The sequence below is a fragment of the Plecotus auritus genome (genome assembly GCF_963455305.1).
Source record: "Plecotus auritus genome assembly, chromosome: 7".
Taxonomy (NCBI): domain Eukaryota; kingdom Metazoa; phylum Chordata; class Mammalia; order Chiroptera; family Vespertilionidae; genus Plecotus; species Plecotus auritus.
This window is the reverse complement of record NC_137774.1, coordinates 21,652,747-21,672,642: the sequence shown is the minus strand read 5'-3', so window position 1 is coordinate 21,672,642 and position 19,896 is coordinate 21,652,747. Positions and strand designations below refer to the sequence as shown.

Below are 19,896 nucleotides of genomic sequence, written 5' to 3'. Positions count from 1 at the left end.
TAAAGTTCAATCTGCTTTTAAAAGTGGGGCTAATGTAAAAGAATAGGACTATAATATGAATCTGTTGGAAAGACTTTATTTACCTGCACATTATCATTTAACTCCATCACTAATCAAAGTGACACTAGTATTGCATTTAACATACAATCAGGTGAGGGACAGTCTACAAAATAACTGACCAGTTCTCAAGGTCATACAAGACCATGAAAGTCTGAGGAACTGTCAGAGACTGGAGAAAATTACGGAGACTGAACAACTAAATGCAATGTGGGTCTTGAATTAGATCCTGAAAGAGAAAAAGGACATAATAAAAAACTGGTGAAGTCTCTATTTAGTTAGCAGCAATGTAACCATGATAATTTAGCTTTGGTAACCATACTATGGTTATTTAAGATGTAACATCAGAGGGTGCTGGTAAAGGGTATACAGAAATTCTGAACTACTTTTGCACATCTTCTGTAAGCCTAAACTTATCTCAATATAAAAACTTTAAAAATTAATTTTATCTGTATCTTTTTCTTTATTTATAGTGTGGTTACTAGGAAATTAAAAATTACATATGTGGCTCCCATTGCATTTTTATTAGACAATGCTGATCTAGTGACGGTTTTAAACTTTTACTACATTAGCTCATTGTGATTCTGTGAAAAGCTTTCTCAAGGGAGATGCCCCTATTCTCTTTCCCACTTGAAAATCACTGTAGTCGAGTCACATATAACAGAGTTATTCAGAATCTTCTAAAAACTGTAAGTCTTACCAATAAGATTGAGTGATGAATTTTCTGCTTTTTCAAATGCAACTTGACTATTTCCAAGAACCAGTCCTAGTTCAATCTGTACAGAAAGACAATAATTAGTAGTCTATAGCATGACTTCTGAACTTCTTAAAGCAAAGTCAAAAACAAAGAGGAAATGAGGTCTCACTGAGCAAAGCAAATCTTCCAACCATCATCTAATTTATATTTACTTTTGTCATAACTACCTTTCAATTATTCCGGTTTTCTTTATTTCAATGCATATATCTTTTCATAATGCCTGTCTTATTATTATTTATTTACAATACATATTATCTGCATTCAACCAGGATTACAAATTTCAAATTACTAGTAGGTCTGCAAATAAGTGTATTTTATGCCTCTCTCTATATAAAAACCTAAGCGATTGTTACGACCAGTTGACTGGTCACTATGATGCGCACTGACCACCAGGGGGCAGATGCTCAATGCAGGAGCTGCCCCCTAGTGGTCAGTGAGCTCCCACAGCCAACGTCCTGCGGCCAGCCAACCTCCTGCGGTCCCTCCCCACAGCCGGCCAACCTCCCACGGGGAGGATGACTAGGCGAGAAGGCCCTGATCACCCCCGATCACTGGCCAGGCCAAGGGACCCCACTCGTGCATGAATTCGTGCACCGGGCTTCTAGTATTTTAATAATAATGCTTGCTATAAAAGCAATTTTCTCTCCCTACTATCATAAAAGAAAGAGTGCATAGCCCTAACTGGTTTGGCTCAGTGGATAGAGCGTCAGCCTGCGGACTGAAAGGTCCCAGGTTCGATTTCGGTCAAGGGCATGTACCTTGGTTGCGGGCACATCCCCAATAGGAGGTGTGCAGGAGGCAGCTGATCGATGTTTCTCTCCCATCGATGTTTCTAACACTCTATCCCTCTCCCTTCCTCTCTGTAAAAAATCAATAAAATATATATTTTTTTTAAAAAAAAGGAAGAGTGCATAATATGAAAGAAATCACTGAGCAAGAGAATGGGTAGGAAAATTCTATTAATCTGCACAATTCACATCATAGAGATTATCAAATAAAAATTATCAATAAAACATACCTTTTGTCTTTTACCTGTCCCCTGCTCTCCCTTCAGGATGCTGGGATCCATGGCTTCAATATCCTTTACTACTAAGCTAAAAAGCTTTTCATTGAAGCTAAATACAAGCTATGTAGAAAAAAAGGAAAGGGCAGAAAAATCACTTTATGATATAATGGCTTCACTCTCACATCATCAGCAATGTTCTCTAAATGCAGAAAAGCAGCTTTGTCCTATGTGTTCCTCTTATACCTGCTCCATGGACAAACTACCCACTGGCCAATGAGAGGAAAAGGGAACTAACATTTATTGAGTTATTTGCTGTGTACCTAACAATCACCATAGGTTATGTAATTAATATTCACAAACTCTTTTGGAAACAGAAATTATTCCTCAGTTTTAACTAGTGAGGAAGCTGAGATCCAGAGACGGGCTAAGGAATGTGACCCAGAGTCACAGTAAATGACAGTGCCATGAGTCAGCCTGGGTCTGAGACTCTGATATCCATGCTTTTCTAAAACCAATACCAAATGCCTGACACACGAGTGCAGAGACAGCATCAGATGCATCCATTTGCCAAGTATTTATTGAGTGCCTTTCACAAGCTAAGCCCTCTTCACATGCTGGGGTATAACAGTAAATATAACAGGCAAAGTTGACTGTCAATCCTGCTACTACTATTTACTTTGAAAGGGAATAAATACTAAGAACAGTGATTTGGGGTAAGATATTTATTTCTTTATATTATGGAGGATTTTATTTCATGGGTTTATAGACATCCACATGTTATTACGTTTAAATTATTACAAATATCAAAGCATTTTCTATTAAACATTCTTCTAAGCATTTCCTACTAAAATACTAAAGCTAAAGGAGAAGGTAAAAACAATGAAGTTTAGCTCGGCCAGCGTGGCTCAGTGGTTGAGCATTGACCTAGGAACCAGGAAGTCATGGTTTGATTCTCAGTCAGGGCACATGCCTGGGTTGCAGGTTTGATCCCCAATAGAGGTTATGCAGGAGACAGCGGATTGATGATTCTCTCATCATTAATGTTTCTATCTCTCTCTCCCTCTCCCTTCCTCTCTGAAATCAATAAAAATATATTTTAAAAAACCCACAACAACAATGAAGTTTAGCAAGATGACTTGAGCTAAACTATGAGTCCAAAAATGTAGGAATATAGTATAGCCCTAAATGCAATGGATAGGTAGTCAACAAATTTTCAGCTAAAGGTCCTCTTGGAGAGCCTTCCTGGACCAAAGTAGCACCACAGTGGCTCCCTAGTGCATCACCCAATTTACATCAAAGTACTTCAAGTTCATGGCATTTCTTTCTTATTTTCTGTTCCCAAACTAGAAAGTTAAGTTCCATGAGAGTGGGGATTATGTGTATTTTGTTCACTGCTGATCTGTAGTGCCTAAAATGGTGGCTGGAACATGTAAGGTATTCAATATATACAGTATATTTGTTTAATTAACTGATCACTTGACTAATGGGTTCGTATCTCAGTTATGTCCCTGGATGTGTAGCCAGGGGCATGTACTAGGTAATTTACCCTCTCTGCACCTAAAATTCCTCATTTGCAAAATGAGAGGTTAGATAAGATAAACTCTGAGGTTCATACCAATTCTAGTATTCTTAAAAATAATAATAAATGTACTGTATCCTTTTCCTGTCTATCATTAATTCAGTTTCTACTCACAAAGGTTTGATATTATAATGAGTGGACTATCAAATTCTTAGTTTTGTTCCAAATCTATGCCTTTGAAAAAGAGGATGAAAATAAATAACACTCTTTCACTCAAACAACTTTTTCCTTCTACCACTTCTCTCGTTCCACATCTTATATACATTCCCATGTGAGAGACTGCAAGGGAGTCCAGGTGAAGTTATAGAGATCAGAATGCTATAAGCAAGGATTCTCAAATATTTTAGTCTCAGGATCCTTTATAAGAATAAAAATTTTTGCCCAGCCATCGTGGCTCAGTGGTTGAGCGTCGACCTATGAACCAGGAGATTGCGGTTCAATTCCTGGTCAGGGCATATGCTCACGTTGTGGGCTCAATCCCCACTGTGGGGTGTGCAGGAGGCAGCTAGCTGATTGGTGATTCTCTCTCATCACTGATGTTTCTATCTCTCCCTCTCCCTTCCTCTCTGAAATCAATAAAAATATTTTTTTAAAAGAATAGAAATTTTTGAGGCCCCCCCAAAAGGCCTTTGTTTATATAGATTATATCTATTGATGATATTTACCATATTAGAAATTAGAACAAAAGAACTTAAATTTTATTAATCTAAAATTAACTAATAAATCCATGATGTGTTAACAAAAACAACATTTTTAATTTATAAAATACTCTCTAATGTCCAAAATGAAAAAACACAAGTTGGTAGAGTGACAGTCACTTTTTCACAAATCTCTTTAATGGAAGACAGCTGGCCCCCATGACTGTTTTAGCAGTCGATGTGCTGCACTAGTACATATCTACAAAACTGCACCATTTGCTCATCCTATATAATAAAGAGCTAATATGCTAATTAGACTGAACAGCAGAATGACCATCCAGACAGAATAAGAGGAAAAAGACACATATGTCTTGGTATTAATATGAAAATAGCTATTGACTTTGCAAGCCCCCTGAAAGAGTTTCAGGGACCCTCAGGGGCCTTAGGACCACACTTTGAGGACCATGGCTATGGAGCTATGATAGGAGGAAGGAATTAGGAGTGGTTAAGAAAAGTCACAAAGAAGGGAACAAATGTAAGGGCACAGGAGCAATAATTACTTATGTATTTACTAGAGGGCCGATGCACAAAATTCGTGCAAGAGGCTTGGCCCTCGCAGCCCCGGCTGCCTCAACCCTCGCAGCCCCAGCTTCGTCCGGAAGGTCATCCAGACGGTCGTCCGGACAGTCATTCTGCTGTTCGGTCTAATTAGCACATGAGCTCTTTATTATATAGGATGTGTACAAACAAAGAGCAATTTATAAATTCACATATTTTTTAAGAGTACAATTTTAAAAGGGCAGAATTTCTTCCTAGGAAGTTAACAATATGATATTAAGTGAAGTCCAAACAAATGGCCATCATCAGCAATACCATTTTGAAAAAGAGAATATCAGGGCTTCAGAGGTTCTATGAAAAACCTGAAAATATACATACATAATTTCCTTAAGATTCTCAATGAGGTTCATATCCAAAAAAAGTTAAGAACTACTTTTCTACAGAAATATATCATTAAAGAGAAAGCCACCCAAAGACTATACAAATGACCCATAATAAGCAAAGAAGAAATTTGAGACATGTATGTTCCCAGTGTTCCCAATTTACAGATAGAAAAGCTGCTATAATAATATATCACACTGTAACCTAAGGTGTCTTCAGAATTTTTCTAAACATTTCTCTCACTTGTTATCACTCATCTTAGATATACCAGTTCATATGCAAAGCTACTCTCAGTTTTTTAAAAGTAGAATAATTTTTGGACAACTGCAGGGATTAGAATGCCTATAAAAAGAAAGGAATGAAAGAAAATTTCAAGCTACCTGTTGTCCCACTGAGAATGCCTGGTTGTTGAACTGTTGAATAAATTCTCCTGCCATCTTGTCGGTATCATAAGGATTGGAGTCGATGCTTTTTTTCTGCAGGAAATCAATCTCGATGGTCATTGTGCCAACACATTGTTTGGTCTTGTCAAATGTATATAAGGACACTAGGGCAAAAAAAGAAGCATTTTTAAAAATCACAGGGACACCAAATACTTTCTGTGTTCCAAGTAACTAAAAGTTTCGCCAAAATGAATCCTAACAGAACTTAACCAAAAGGGAGCTTTACAGCCCTACCCAGTTTGACTCAATGGATAGAGCCCTGAGGGCTGAAGGTTCCCGGGTTCGATTCTGGTCAGGGGCACGTGCCCGGGTTGTAGGCTCAATCCTGGGGAGGGGGGCGTGCAGGAGGCAGCCAATCGAAGAATCTCCCTCATCATTGATGTTTCTATATCTCTCTCCCCTCTCCCTTCCTCTCTGAAATCAATAAAAAAAATCCTATCTAATAAAAAGAGTAATATGCAAATTGACCATACATCTGCTACACCCACATGCCACGCCCACCAGCCAATCAGGAGCAAGTATGCAAATTAACCCAATCAAGATGGCTGCGGCCACGGAGAGAGCAGGAGGCTTGGGTTTCCCAGCAATGGAGAAAGCCAAGCTTTCCGCACACCCTGGTGGGCCCAGGCCTCCACTCAAGGCTACAAAGTTTCAATTATAGAAGATAAATAAATCCCAACAAAAATGGCGGCAGCCACTGAGCTGGAGAGAACAGGAGGCTTGGGTTGCCCCTGGCGATGGAGGAAGCCAAGCTCCCGTAGCCCTGGCCTGCCTTGACCTCCGCTTAAGGCTACAAAGTTTCAATTATAGAAGATAAATAAATCCCAACAAAAATGGCTGCGGCCACGGAGCGAGCAGGAGGCTTGGCTCCGCTCCAGGCTACAAAGTTTCAATTATAGAAGATAAATAAATCCCAGATCCCAGGGCCTCGGCTTGGGCTGCCGGGGGGCGTGGCTAGCCTGCAAACCACCACAGGCCCCTCACCCAGGCCGCCCCACGCCCCAAGGGAACTGCCACCCTGATCCGGGACACCCTTCAGGGAAAACCAGCCGGCCCCCACCCGCACACCAGGCCTCTATCCTATCTAATCCTCCTATCTAATAAAAGAATAATATGCAAATTGACTGTCACTCCAACACACAAGATGGCTGCCCCCATGTGGTCAAAGATGACTGCCCCCATGTGGACACAAGATGGCCACCACAAGATGGCCAGCAGGGGAAGGCAGTTGGGAGGGACCAGGTCTGCAAGGGAGGGCAGTTGTGGGCAATCAAGCCTGCAGGGGAGGGCAGTTAGGGGTGACCAGGCCAGCAGAGGAGGGCAGTTAGAGGTGACCAGGCCTGCAGGGGAGGGTAGTTAGGGGCAAACAGGCTGGCAGGGGAGCAGTTAGGCATCAATCAGGCTGGCAGGCGAGTGGTTAGGGAGTGATCAGGATGGCAGGCAGAAGCAGTTAGGGGCAATCAGGCAGGCAGGCAGGCGAGCAGTTGGGAGCCAGCAGTCCTGGATTGTGAGAGGGATGTCCCAGATTGGAGAGGGTGCAGGCTGGGCTGGGGGACAACCCCCCCCCCACTTCCACGAATTTCGTGCACCGGGCCTCTAGTATATATATATAAAAAAGGGAAGGGCTTTACGTGGCTGTCATTAAGAGACACAGGCACAGATTTTAAAACACAGTAATAATCACTACAGATGGTCTTCCCCATCCGAATCAATTCGAAAATACTGAACAACACTCTCCTTCTACTTTTATTCCTCCGTCACCCGACTCTTGTGGGGAAACCACAGCCCCTCGCCACCTCCAAAAGGCCTCTGCATCTTCCTCTAAACAACAGTTTCATAGATCTAACCAATAATATGATTATAATGAATGTGCAACAACCTAACAACCAGTAACAGAAAATTGTACATATCTCCAGAACTATAAGAAAATCATAAAGAAAATCTCTAAAATATTTACCTACCTTCTATTTCTTGCCCAATAGAAAGACCAGCCCATTTTCGCTATAAAATAAAAGAGAAAAAAATAGACACTTAAAATCAAATCAATCAAAATTAGATAAACGAGGAAAAGAGGTATTTCTCTGAATTTCAGGAACACATTCAAAGACTAAAACATGGTATGCTCTTTTATGTTAATTGTGTCCCACAAACAGATATGTTGAAATCTTTGTCCTGGCACCTGTGAATGTGACTGTATTTGGAAATAAGATCTTTGCACATGGAATCAAGTTAAGATGAGGTTATATCAAATTAGAGTGGGTTCTAAGCCAATATGATTATTGTCCTTATAAGAAGAGAAGACACACTGATACATGGGTAGAAAGTCATGAGGCGAAGGAGGCAGAGACTGAAGTGATACATCTACCAGTCAAAGAACAACAAGGATGGTCAGCAACACCAGCAGCTAAGCATGAACAGATTTTCCCGAGGGCCTTCAGAGAGTGTGGCACGCTGACACACTGATTTCAGACTTCCAGCCTCCAGAACTGTGAGAAGAAATTTCTGCTATTGTAAGCCACCCAGTTTTTGGTACTAACTTGTGACAGCAGTCTAGGAAACTTATGCACATCCATCCCAAAACATACGAAGCTTGCCTTTTTACAGAAAAGTCAGCACCACTGGGTAGATGCTCATTTGCGTAGTATAACACTCCTGAAGCTCTTTGTAGTATCAGATAGTTCAGTACTCTAAATGTACTGGGGTTAGTTACACTGTTTGTGACAGTATCACAGAAAGAAAAACATTCAGTTCAGAAGAACCAAATTAAAACTGGTCAGACAATGTATACTGAAACCCAAGCAGGGATTCAAATCATTAGATGGCTACAGTTAGTCTCTGTGTACCAGCCAAAGGATTCTCTAAGGCATTTGCAGCCAGACTTCAGCTTCTCCCCAGGTCGAGACTGGTTACAATGGCAATAACGTATGGAGGCAGACCCAGATTGTGTTTAGGCAGGAATTCGCGACTGGCTTGGTATAGATTCAAAATCAGTAACCACTGATAACACTCCAAAGAACAGTGAGAAAAATAATTTTTGGCTGAAAATCAATAGTTTGTCTACTCATCTGAACATGTGGGTTTTGTGGTGGATAGCTGCAGGGGTCCTCAAACTTTTTAAACAGGGGGCCAGTTCACTGTCCCTCAGACCGTTGGAGGGCCGGACTATAGTTAAAAAACAAACAAACCATGAACAAATTCCTATGTGCACTGCGGGCCCGGGACGAGTCGGCTGCTAAGCAGGACAGGTAGCGGCACCCGGCGGGCCGGATAAATGTCCTCGGTGGGCCGCATGTGGCCCGCGGGCCGTAGTTTGAGGACCCCTGGCTAAGAGGACGCTGAATTTTAAATGTGTACGTTAAGCACTCTCCCTTCTACCATAGGTCACTTCTCCCTCCTCTCTGCCCTTCACACCCCTCTTCTGTAATATCCCATCCCACACACAGCCAACCTGAAATTTAGCAGCATGCTGGTTAAGCCCAGACTTGGGGTCACAGAGTAGCCACATTTAGGTTCTGCACTTCAATTCCAAAGATGGCCTCAAAGTATGATAATAACAGTATCTATAGTATGGGGTTGTTCTGAGAAGTAAATGAGCAAATACATGCAAAAGTACTTAGAATCATATCTGGCCTACAGTAAATGTTGGAGGGAAATTTTTTTTAACAGCAAAAAGACAAGGAGAAATAGTCAGAAATCATGAGTAAATCAATGCTTATTAGAAAGAGGAGGGGTAGTATTTACAATGCTTAAGACTGTGAGATCAGAAATAAGGAACAATAGAACACAGACTAGTACCTGTGGTGCTCCTAGGTTATGGATTGTATGTCTGGAGCAGCGCTAGGCAATTTTCCCTCTGAAGAATCCACCAACAGTTACAAATGTGATCATTATCCTTCCAGTCATTACTGGAGCCCAGCAAGTTAGGTTGTAATTTGAGATAACAATTACTCATATCATATTCTTTAGTCTGACATCACTGCATTTAAAAATCACTATTAATAGATGTCAATTTTATAAGTAAGTGCTATTTTTATATCTTCTCTGTTACCCTGGAAGTTAGCAATAAAATAACGCCTTATCTGATAGCTAACTGATATTACTGCAGAATTTTTTAAAATTAGAAAAAAAAAATCAAGGCAATAAAAGGCAGACACAGTAAAATTGGCAATTCAGGATATATCTTTAAATTCCCAGTATATTATCTAGATGTTTTTCTTCAGCGTGGATCAATAGCTATAGGAAGATTGATGCTTGCTTTAGATGGATTGCTGCTTCTACGACCTTCAGGAATGGAAGAGATGAAATTAACACCTGAGTTACCTGAGGTAAGCTGAATGCAATGCTCCCTGGAACCACTGATGGATGGGTCCTCAGTGTAAATGTGTACCTGTGGTTGGGAGAGGTCCTCACAATCACATGCCTAAAAGAAAAAACACAGTCAGTACTCCATGTCAAAGGAGATGAAGAATACCACTTCCAAATGTGTTCATTTCCAACAACTGAGACTTGATGATTACCAGGCGGGAAAATGGCATTACATGACAGTCCTGAAGAACTAGGAGCACACATTTCATTTCTGAAAAATGTGAGCAAGTCAAAATGTTTTCCAGGCATAAGGAGCACCTTGGGCCAGTGGTCGGCAAACTCATTAGTCAACAGAGCGGCAAACCGTGGCTCGCGAGCCACAGTTTGCCGACCACTGCCTTGGGCCAAACACACATCAAGCAGAATGAGGACCAAATTCAAGAGAGTATGGTACATATCACCCAAAATATAAACTTTATTACATTTCCAGTTTACATAAACTGATAACAGTTTTTTTATAGTTTACATAAAACTGATAATAGTGATTTAGTCTTTAATATCAAGTAAAAACCAAATGAATTTCCTCTCCTGAGAATTATTTCACCTCAAAATAGAATAAAGGGAGGAGAACCAAAGATAGAATAGGGTATGGCAGTAAAAAAAAGTTAGTTTTCAGGACAAGTATTTAAATCTCTTTGCAGACTCTCACAATAGGATGAAGCAGTAATATCTATAAAACTAAAAAGATGGTAAAAAATTTTTACAAAATATATCAGCTTTCATATATATATATATTTACTATTTCAAAGCATTTTATGCTAATTCGCCCTGCTCAGAAGTTACCTATAAACAGATAAAATATAGTCATTTCATGATAATCTCTTATACCAAGAAACTACCAAGAACTGTGTATAAGATAGAAGCTTCAAACTATTATATGCTATCTTTTTTAAATTATCTTTTAGAAAGCTATAATTTTTAATATTAATGGTTAATGTTTCCATACATATCAGTTTGCCACTAAAACACAAGTTCCTTATAGCTACTGTATTTTAAATAACCCCTTCATGAGCACAGTGAACATTTGACATACATAAAAGAATTCCATAAAAAAATTCTCACGCTGATTATCCATACTGCAGTTTATATGTGAGAACTCTGTGTTCAACTGAGCATCACAGAATTTTAGGAATGAAAATAATATTAATACAATCATGCAGTACAGATCCTTATTCTGAAGCTGAAAACCACAGATTATTACCAATTCTAACTCGGTGAAGCTCATGTTATTTCACAGAAAAATTAAAAATAAACAAACAAAGCCTCAGTTAAAATCCTGCTTCATTGGTTATAGGAAGATTGGTGCTTGCTTTAAATGGATTATTCCTTATCTCCCTAGTATGCCTTCTGGTACAGCCCCTTACCTCTGTCAACCTCAGAAACATACGGATGGCACTGAACTTGGAAGCAGGGCCTTTAGAAGTTCTGGCAGTGGGGTAACATGAACCAGTTAAAATAAATGACGATTAAAAATGGTTACAGCCCTAACTGGTTTGGCTCAGCGGATAGAGCGTCAGCCTGCGGACTGAAGGGTCCCGGGTTCGATTCTGGCCAAGGGCACATGCCTAGGTTGCGGGCTCAATCCCCAGTAGGGGACATGCAGGAGGCAGCCAATCAGTGATTCTCTTTTACCATTGATGTTTCTATCTCTCCCTTTCCCTTCTTCTCTGAAATCAATAAAAATATATATTTTTTTAATAAAAATATATTTTTAAAAATACTTATAAAGATTCTACATTTGTTGTGTATCTTCCAATTTTCACGCCTTTTAAAATATCTTAGTATCACTGATCAAAATGGCTAATATTTATTGAGGACTTATTAATGTGCTAGGCACTGTCCTAAGTGCTTTATTTGTATAACTCAATCTTTACAATTATCATCATCCCCATTTTACAGATTGGAACAGAGACACAAAGATGGTAACTTACCCATGGTCACCAAGTTCATAATTGGCAGAGTTAGAATCTAAACTCAGATAACCTGACTTTGGAGCCAAAAACCTAATGGCAATGCTATATATGATTCATATGACCAGTATGTTTAGTTCTGCTAGGGAAATCGATTTTAAAAAAGTTATAAAAAGCAATATATGCCTTTAAAAATGTTATAGTTATGAAAGTTTAACACAGTTAAGACTGAATTACACAACTCTTTCTCATCTCTTCCATTTTCTAATTCAGCAAGAGGAATAAAAAATTATTCTCAAGTTAACTAAAAAATAAGAGCTCTCTAGAACTTTCTAAAATACCATCTAGCAGGTTAGAAGAAAAACAAAGTTAGGTACTCACTGGCCAGACTGAAAATCTTTTTCATTCACAACTGCACAGTTGGTTAAAGATAATTCATCTGTAGGACATCTCGCAGCTTGCATACTCTATAAAAAGCAACGATTAGGAAAATGAAATTATCTTTTATAACCTTAAAGAATAGTTTATGCCTTCCTGTCCTCTATCCCTCATCCCCTGTTGTAAAGACCTATTGTTTTTACTCCCAGCACCCCTTCCTCTGTGATAATAGCAAATCCTTCCTTTGGAAAACTGTTCCTTCCTCATTGCACATGCTTTTGTGGGCGTGCCAATCACAGCACACATACAACCACATAGAGTCCTATTCCACCCATGGGGCCTTATGTAGACCAGTAATTAAAGAAAGGAATTCTTCCTTGCCTCACCACCACATGGAGGAGGACTTTCTGCTCTAAGAATAAACCTATCACAAAGAAAGCAAAGGTAACAGAGACACAAACACCTTAAAACAGAGACCTGACAACCAAGTTAAAATCCTTGAGTCCTGAACTCTGGTTATAAGCCAATAAATTCTCTTTTTTGCTGAAGCTTATTGGAGTTGGTTTTCCACCTCTTCAAAGAGAAGAATTTTAACTGACTCAAACACAATGAAGTAGATTCAATAAGTTTGATAAAGTGTATCATGAAAAGTATAGTATTATAAGAGATCCCAAGTGGCTCTAAGCCATGTCTCCTATAGATTGAGAAAAACCAAATTCCAAATATCTCCCAACAAAGATAATTACAGGTTTATATGTTTTAAAAACAGAGCATAACAATCTTATGATCAACAGTGACTAGCAAAACATTCCTTCATATAAAGTATTTATTAACCAATAACCCTCCACTGTTCTCTCAGGTTTCCTAGTTAGTGAAATACAGCACTTGTAGCCAGTCTTTTATGACTACAGTGCCCATTCTTCAAACCTCAAGCCAAAGCTGATTCTTCTAAACTTTGTCTCCCAAACACAAATTTATAAAGGAAAACAAATTACTTTTTGCTTCGCTTTTGTTTTAACTAAAGGCTAGTTTCGATAATTATCCCAGTTGTCTAGAGCAGTGGTCTCTAAAGTGGGATATGTGCATCTCAAGTTTGTCTGGTAATCCAAGTATCAAAATAAACTGAATTTAGAAACTGATCTCTGAATAGGTGTATTACAAAATATTAAACCAAGAGTTTAAGGAATAATGAAGCTACCACTTTACTTTCTGTATTATTAATAAATAACATTGAGAAAATATTTTTCATCTTTAGCTCATCCTTTTTATTTATTTTGATATGTGTTTTATTATGTATATAAACTATTCAAGTATAAGTTATCCTATCAAACAAATGGGACTACATCAAAATAAAAAGCTTTTGCACAGCAAAAGAAACCATCAACAAAACAACAAGAAACCCCACTGTATGGGAGAACATATTTGCAAATGGTATCACTGATAAAGGTTTAATTTCCAACATCTACAGGCAGCTTATACAACTTAATAAAAGGAAGATAAATGATCCAATAAAAAAATGGGCAATGGACCTAAATAGAAGCTTTTCGAAAGAAGACAGAAGGAAGGCCAAGAGACACATGAAAACATGCTCAAAGTCACTAATTATCCGAGAGATGCAAATCAAAACAACAATGCGATACCATCTCACACCTGTCAGAATGGCTATCATCAACAAATCAACAAACGACAAGTGTTGGCGAGGATGCGGAGAAAAAGGAACCCTCGTGCACTGCTGGTGGGAATGCAGACTGGTGCAGCCACTGTGGAGAACAGTATGGAGTTTCCTCAAAAAACTGAAAATGGAACTCCCATTTGACCCAGTAATCCCACTCCTAGGAATATATCCTAAGAAACCAGAAACACCAATCAGAAAGGATATATGCACCCCTATGTTCATAGCAGCACAATTTACAATAGCTAAGATTTGGAAACAGCCTAGGTGCCCATCAGCAGATGACTGGATCAGAAAACTATGGTACATCTACACAATGGAATACTATGCTGCCGTAAAAAAGAAGGAATTACTACCATTTGTAGGCACTTGGATGGAATTAGAGAACATTATGCTAAGTGAAATAAGCCAGTCAATGAAAGAAAAATACCACATGATCCCACTCATTTGGGGATAATGAAAAACATTATAAACTGATGAACAAAAAGATAGTTACAGAGGCAGTAAAGCATCAAACAGACTGTCAAATTACAGTGGTAAGGTTAGGGAGAGGTGGGGGAAATAAGAGATCAACTGAAGGACTTATATGCATGTATATAAGAGTAACCAACGGATGCAAAACATTGGGGGGTGAGGGCATGTATGGGAGTGGGGTGGGGGTGGGGGGCAATGGTAAGATATGTACACATATAATACCTTAATAAAAATTTGAAAAAAAAAAATAAGTTATCCTATCTAATAAAGAGGGAATATGCTAATTAACCATCACTCGTCACAAAGATGGCTGCACCCACAGCTGAGGCCAAGTTCCCATAAGGAGCCTTAATGAGCAATCAGCAGGGACCTGAGGCTACGCCCTCCCCCGCCCCAGCGGGGCTTGACAGGGGACTTCAGGCCACACCCCCCACCCAGCAGGGCTTGACAGAGGACCTCAAGGTGCACTTCCCATCCTGGTGCTGGGCTAGGGGACCTCAGGCTGCTCCCCCCGCCTCAGCGCCAGGCTGGGGGACCTCAGGCCATGTCCCCCACCAGGTGGGGCTTGACAGGGGACTTCAGGCCGCGCCCCCCCACCCCGGCACCAGGCCAGGGGACCTCAGACCGCACCCCCGCCCCAGCACCGAGCCAGGGGACCTGAGGCTGCGCCCCCCTGCCTGGCGGGGCTTGACAGGGGACCTCAAGGTGCACCCCCATTGCTGCGTCAGGGGAACTCAGGAACTCAAGCCCTGGGCAGGGGACCTGAGGCTGCACCCCCCCTGCTGATGGGGCTTGACAGGGGACCTGAGGCTGTTCCCCACTCCTGGTGCCGGGCCAGGGGACCTGAGGCTGCACACCCCCCCTTGCCTGGCAGGGCTTGACAGGGGACCTCAGGCCATGCCCCCCACCCAGTGGGTCTTGACAGGAGATCTCAGGCCATGTTCCACACCTGGCGGGGCTTGACAGGCGACCTCAAGGCACGCCCCCACACCCCAGTCTGGACTGGGGGACATCAGGCCATGCCCCACGTCCTGGCGCCGGGCCAGGGGACCTGAGGCTACATTCCCTGCCTGGCAGGGCTTGACAAGGATGGGACTAGCCAGGTCTGGATCTATCCCAATGAGGGGCGGCAGGGGTGGGGGGGCCAGCCGGGTCTGGGTCTCATGCGATTTTGAGGAGCATGTGGGTGGGCAGGGACTTGACTCTGGGTCCCGTGGTGAGCCCCAGACTCTGACAAGAGGAAGGTTTTCATTTACATTTTACTAATTTTCTTTCATCTCTGACACTTCTATTATAGAGAAAGGGCAAATAGCAATATTAAATTATTTCCTCTAATTAATCCCCTTTTAATGTGCACGAATTTCGTGCACCGGGCCACTAGTAAATATATATACATATAAATGATCAATACTTTTTTACTTATGGGATTCATGATAAATTGTTTGAAAATCACTAATTTAGAACATGAGATGAATAAAGTCTAGGTCATAAGTTTGATTTCTGAATGAGACAGTATTTTTGTCCACGGTCACAATTTGACAAGTCATCTGACAAAAATATACCCAGCCTTTTAGTTTCCCACCTACCCTGGGGTCTTTTTCACCTACAAGACATTACCATTTCTTTAAATCAACATTCTATTGAAGAAAAACATACATACAGAAAAATACATACATTGCAAATGTTTGGTTCAATGAATTTCTACAAAGTGAACACACCCAAGGTAACCAACACCCAGTTGAAGAAAGACATTACCAGCATTCCATACTGCCCAGCTCTCCCCCACCCCCATCACTAGATTTTTGCCCCAACCACAGATAACTACTATCTTGTTTCTGTCACCAGGTAAAAACCTTAGATTAGTTTTGCCTATTGTTGAAAATTTTATATATAAAGTGGAATCACACATTATGTATTATTCCATGTGTGACTTCTACCATTTAATACAGTAGGTCCTTGGGTTACGTCAGAATCCGTTCCTACGGCGCAATGTGATGCGATTTTCGCCATAAGTCGGAACCCACCTCCATAAGCACCTACGTCACTCACATGGAGCACATACACAGCAGTAATGAAGCGAAACAGTAAAAAAAATTTAAAAGAAAGATAACAATTCCTGACCTTTACTTGTGGTAAATAAATATAAAAAACATAAAGCACATATGTACATACATCAAAATGATGGAACTTTTTAAAAAAATAAATAAATGGGAGATGGGGACATAACCACGAAACGACGTACATCAAGTCCAACGTAACCCAAGGACTGTCTGTATTATGATTGTGAGACTCATCCATGTTGTGGCAATAGTTCACTCATTTTCATTTCTCTTATAATATATAATTACTAGAGGCCCAATGAATGAAATTCATGCACGGGCAGGGCGGGGGGTGGGTGTCCCTCAGTCCGGTCTGCATCCTCTCCAATCTGGGACATCCCCCTCACAATCCGGGACTGCTGGCTCCTGACCGCTGGCTCCTTACCGCTCGCCTGCCTGCCTGCCTGCCTGATTGCCCCTAACCGCTTCTGCCTGCCAGCCTGAGAGCCCCCTAACTGCTCCCCTGTCAGCCTGATTGACACCTAACTGCTCCCCTGCTGGCCTGATCACCCACAACTGCCCTCCCCTGCCGCGACCCGCCTCCTCTGCCAGGACCTGCTTCCTCCGCACAAGGCAGCGGAGATGCCGGGACCGGCCTCCTCCACGCTGTGCAGAGCCACGGGACCCCCCAGGCCTCACCGCGCAGAGCGGCACCGGGCCCCCGTTCCGCTGTGTGCGCAGCCATCTTGTGACGGCCATCTTGTGATGACGTGAGGGCGTGACAACCACCTAGGCTATTATTAGTATAGATATTAACATACCACCATTATGTATCCATTTAAGTTGTTTCTAGTTTTTAATTATGAATACTGTTGCTATTAACATGTTTGTACAGTCTTTTGAATGATATCTGTATGCATTTCTATTGAATATATTCCCACCTCACCCCACCCACCCTCCAGTAGAACGGCTGGGTCATAAACATCCATGGCATATGTTCAGCCTAGGGAGTTTTGTCTAAGGTATACAATGTGGTGTTTTAATATAAGTATACCTTGTATAATGATTACCACAATCAAGTTATATAGTTACCATTTTTTGTGTGTGTGTGTTTGTGTGTGTATGCCCATGTGTGCATGGTGAGAACACTTAATATCTATTCTTTCAGCAATTTTCAAGTATATAATATGTTATTAACTATAGTTAATACTATCTAGCATTTTAGTCAGGGTACCAAATCTACTATATGCAAGAAACAACTACACTTTCTTAAATGTTTGGAAATTGGATATGGGTGAAGGTATTAAAGGGAAGAAAAAGCATCTGGAAATGACTAGGTTGAGTAAACATTTGGGAAGAAGTCTGGAAAAAAAATCTTCAACAATTTATAAGGAACTAAATGGGAGAGCTTAAAATGCTGTTAATGGTTCTCAATTTTAGCATACATCAGAATCACCTATAGAACACTTAAAAGAGATTGCAGGAGTCCTGGCTGGTGCGGCTCAGTTGGCTAGAACATCATCCCATGCACCAAAAGGTTGCTGGTTCAATTCCTGGTTAGGGCACATACCTAGGTTGTGGGTCCAATCCCCAGTAGGGGCAGATATGGAAGGCAACCTATCAATGCTTTTTTCATACATCAATGCTTCTCTTTCTCTCTCCCTGTACCCTATTCTGGAGAGGGGAGGGGAGGGGAGGGGAGGGGAGGGGAGGGGAGGGGAGGGGAGGGGAGGGGAGGGGAGGGGAGGGGAGGGGAGAAGAGGGGAGGGGAGGGGAGAAGAGGGGAGGGGAGGGGAGGGGAGGGGAGGGGAGAAGAGGGGAGGGGAAGGGGACTGATTGCAGGGACCCTACCTTAGAGCTTCTAATTTAATCAGCCTGGGTGGGGCCTGAGATTTTGCATTTTGAACAAGTTCGCAGGTGATGCTAATTAGCTGGTCTGCAGTGTCCACTTTTCGAATCACTGTACTCAATAAGGAGAAATAAACTTCACACAAAAAACAGAAATAGTGACAGGTTCATTTCCTTCTACAATAGAAGAGGAAAAAATGTGGAAAAGATGCTTCAGAAATGCTCTTAGTCCATTTCATCATTTAACTTGGTAAATATAATTAAGTTTATTTTGATTCTTAATTAGTAGTAAATTGATTAGAAGCTATATATACAAAAAGCAGTTATCAGACTCATAATCTGCAGGTGAAGAAAAGACTGTATTGGAGTCCAGCAGCTGTTTAAAGTTATAGCTATACTATCTCATTAATGATGTAGATAATAGAATAAACAATATTCTGTTAGCTACAGTGGAGTATTCAATAGGATGTCAGAGAACATAACATTAAAATTCAAACTGAAGACACTGTCCAAAATGATTATTTATTAAGGTATTCAGAAATACACGTTCATTCATTCATTAAAAAAATCATCAATACTTCCATGCCAGGCTCTGTTCTAAACAGTGGGAATTGTCTTTTATCCTCTCACAAAACTTTGTTAATATTATTCTCTAAGAGAAAAGTAACTAGGATAACTAACATTTTCAAATCCCCTAACATAGATGTTCTTTGGAAGACCCAGAATTAGTGATAATTACTATATTCATTACTTGTCAAACCAAGTAGGAAAATGTTCATATGCACCTAACACTAAAGACACCTTACAATTTAAAAAATCCAACAGTGAACCCCTAAGTACTCTGTTATTTAGTGATTTTAAAAGTAAATGTTAGATTTCAAAAATTATGTTATTTCTTTTTCTTTTTATAAGCAAAAATTTAGAAAGTCACAGAAGTAGGAAAAGTGAGTCAGCTGGGCGTGGGCTAAGGAAACAAGAGGCAAAAGAAGGGCCTTTGGAGCTCAGGAGAAAGAGAAGAGCAAGGAAAACTCATCTGGGGAAAGAGGGCGACAGAAGGAGCGGGCAGGCTCTATAGAGCAGCCGCCGATAGTTTCTGATTTTAAATTAATAATTTTCCCACTTTATTACCAAAGATCTACATGGTTAGTGCAAAATACATCAGAACTTTAGCACTTCATTCTGAATTTAGCAAAGGACCAAAATACCCTGCATTACTCATAAACAGCTGATGCAAATTCATTTGGTTTCAAATCTATAGAGCACAAAGTTGTCACTTTTTGGCTTAATGTCAAAATGAAAAAGCAGCCTAGCCGGTGTGGTTCAGTGGTTGAGCGTCAACCTATGAACCATAAGGTCATGGTTTGATTCCCAGTCAGGACACATGCCAGGGTTTCAGGCTTGACCCCCAGTGGGGCGTGCAGGAGGCAGCCAATCAATGATTTTCTTTCATCATTGATGTTTCTCTCTCTCCCCCTCTTCCTCTCTGAAATCAATAAAAAATATTTTTAAATGAAAAGGTAAGTCAAAATCAATAGCAGCAGATAAAGATAACTTAAAGATAAAAATATTTTTAATGAAGAAGGATTAAGTGGCTCCTAAAATTTATAAGAAAAAGAGCCAAGAGCCCTGGCCTGTGTGGCTCAGTTGGTTGAAGTATCATCCCAGGTACCAGAAGGTTATGGGTTGTGGGTTTGATTCCACCCTTCCTCTTTCTCTAAAATCAATTTAAAAAAAGAAAAAGAAAAAGGACCAAGAAATGCCAAATGGAAAAATAAGGAGCAGGCTTACCTT

General features: G+C 40.7%; 1 protein-coding gene across 2 annotated transcripts in view; it reads right to left on the bottom strand.

Annotated features, from left to right (window-relative positions):
• Positions 1–19,896, bottom strand: part of NSF (N-ethylmaleimide sensitive factor, vesicle fusing ATPase) — a 130,043-nt gene that overhangs the window by 103,414 nt on the left and 6,733 nt on the right. For both annotated transcript variants that reach the window (XM_080678926.1, XM_080678925.1), the window contains exons 2-7: positions 12,076–12,161; positions 9,740–9,839; positions 7,381–7,420; positions 5,357–5,523; positions 1,833–1,940; positions 758–833 (exon numbers count right to left, since the gene is read on the bottom strand). In XM_080678926.1, the coding sequence (XP_080535052.1) occupies positions 758–833; positions 1,833–1,940; positions 5,357–5,523; positions 7,381–7,420; positions 9,740–9,839; positions 12,076–12,161 (577 nt within the window). The remainder of the gene's footprint in view (positions 1–757; positions 834–1,832; positions 1,941–5,356; positions 5,524–7,380; positions 7,421–9,739; positions 9,840–12,075; positions 12,162–19,896) is intronic.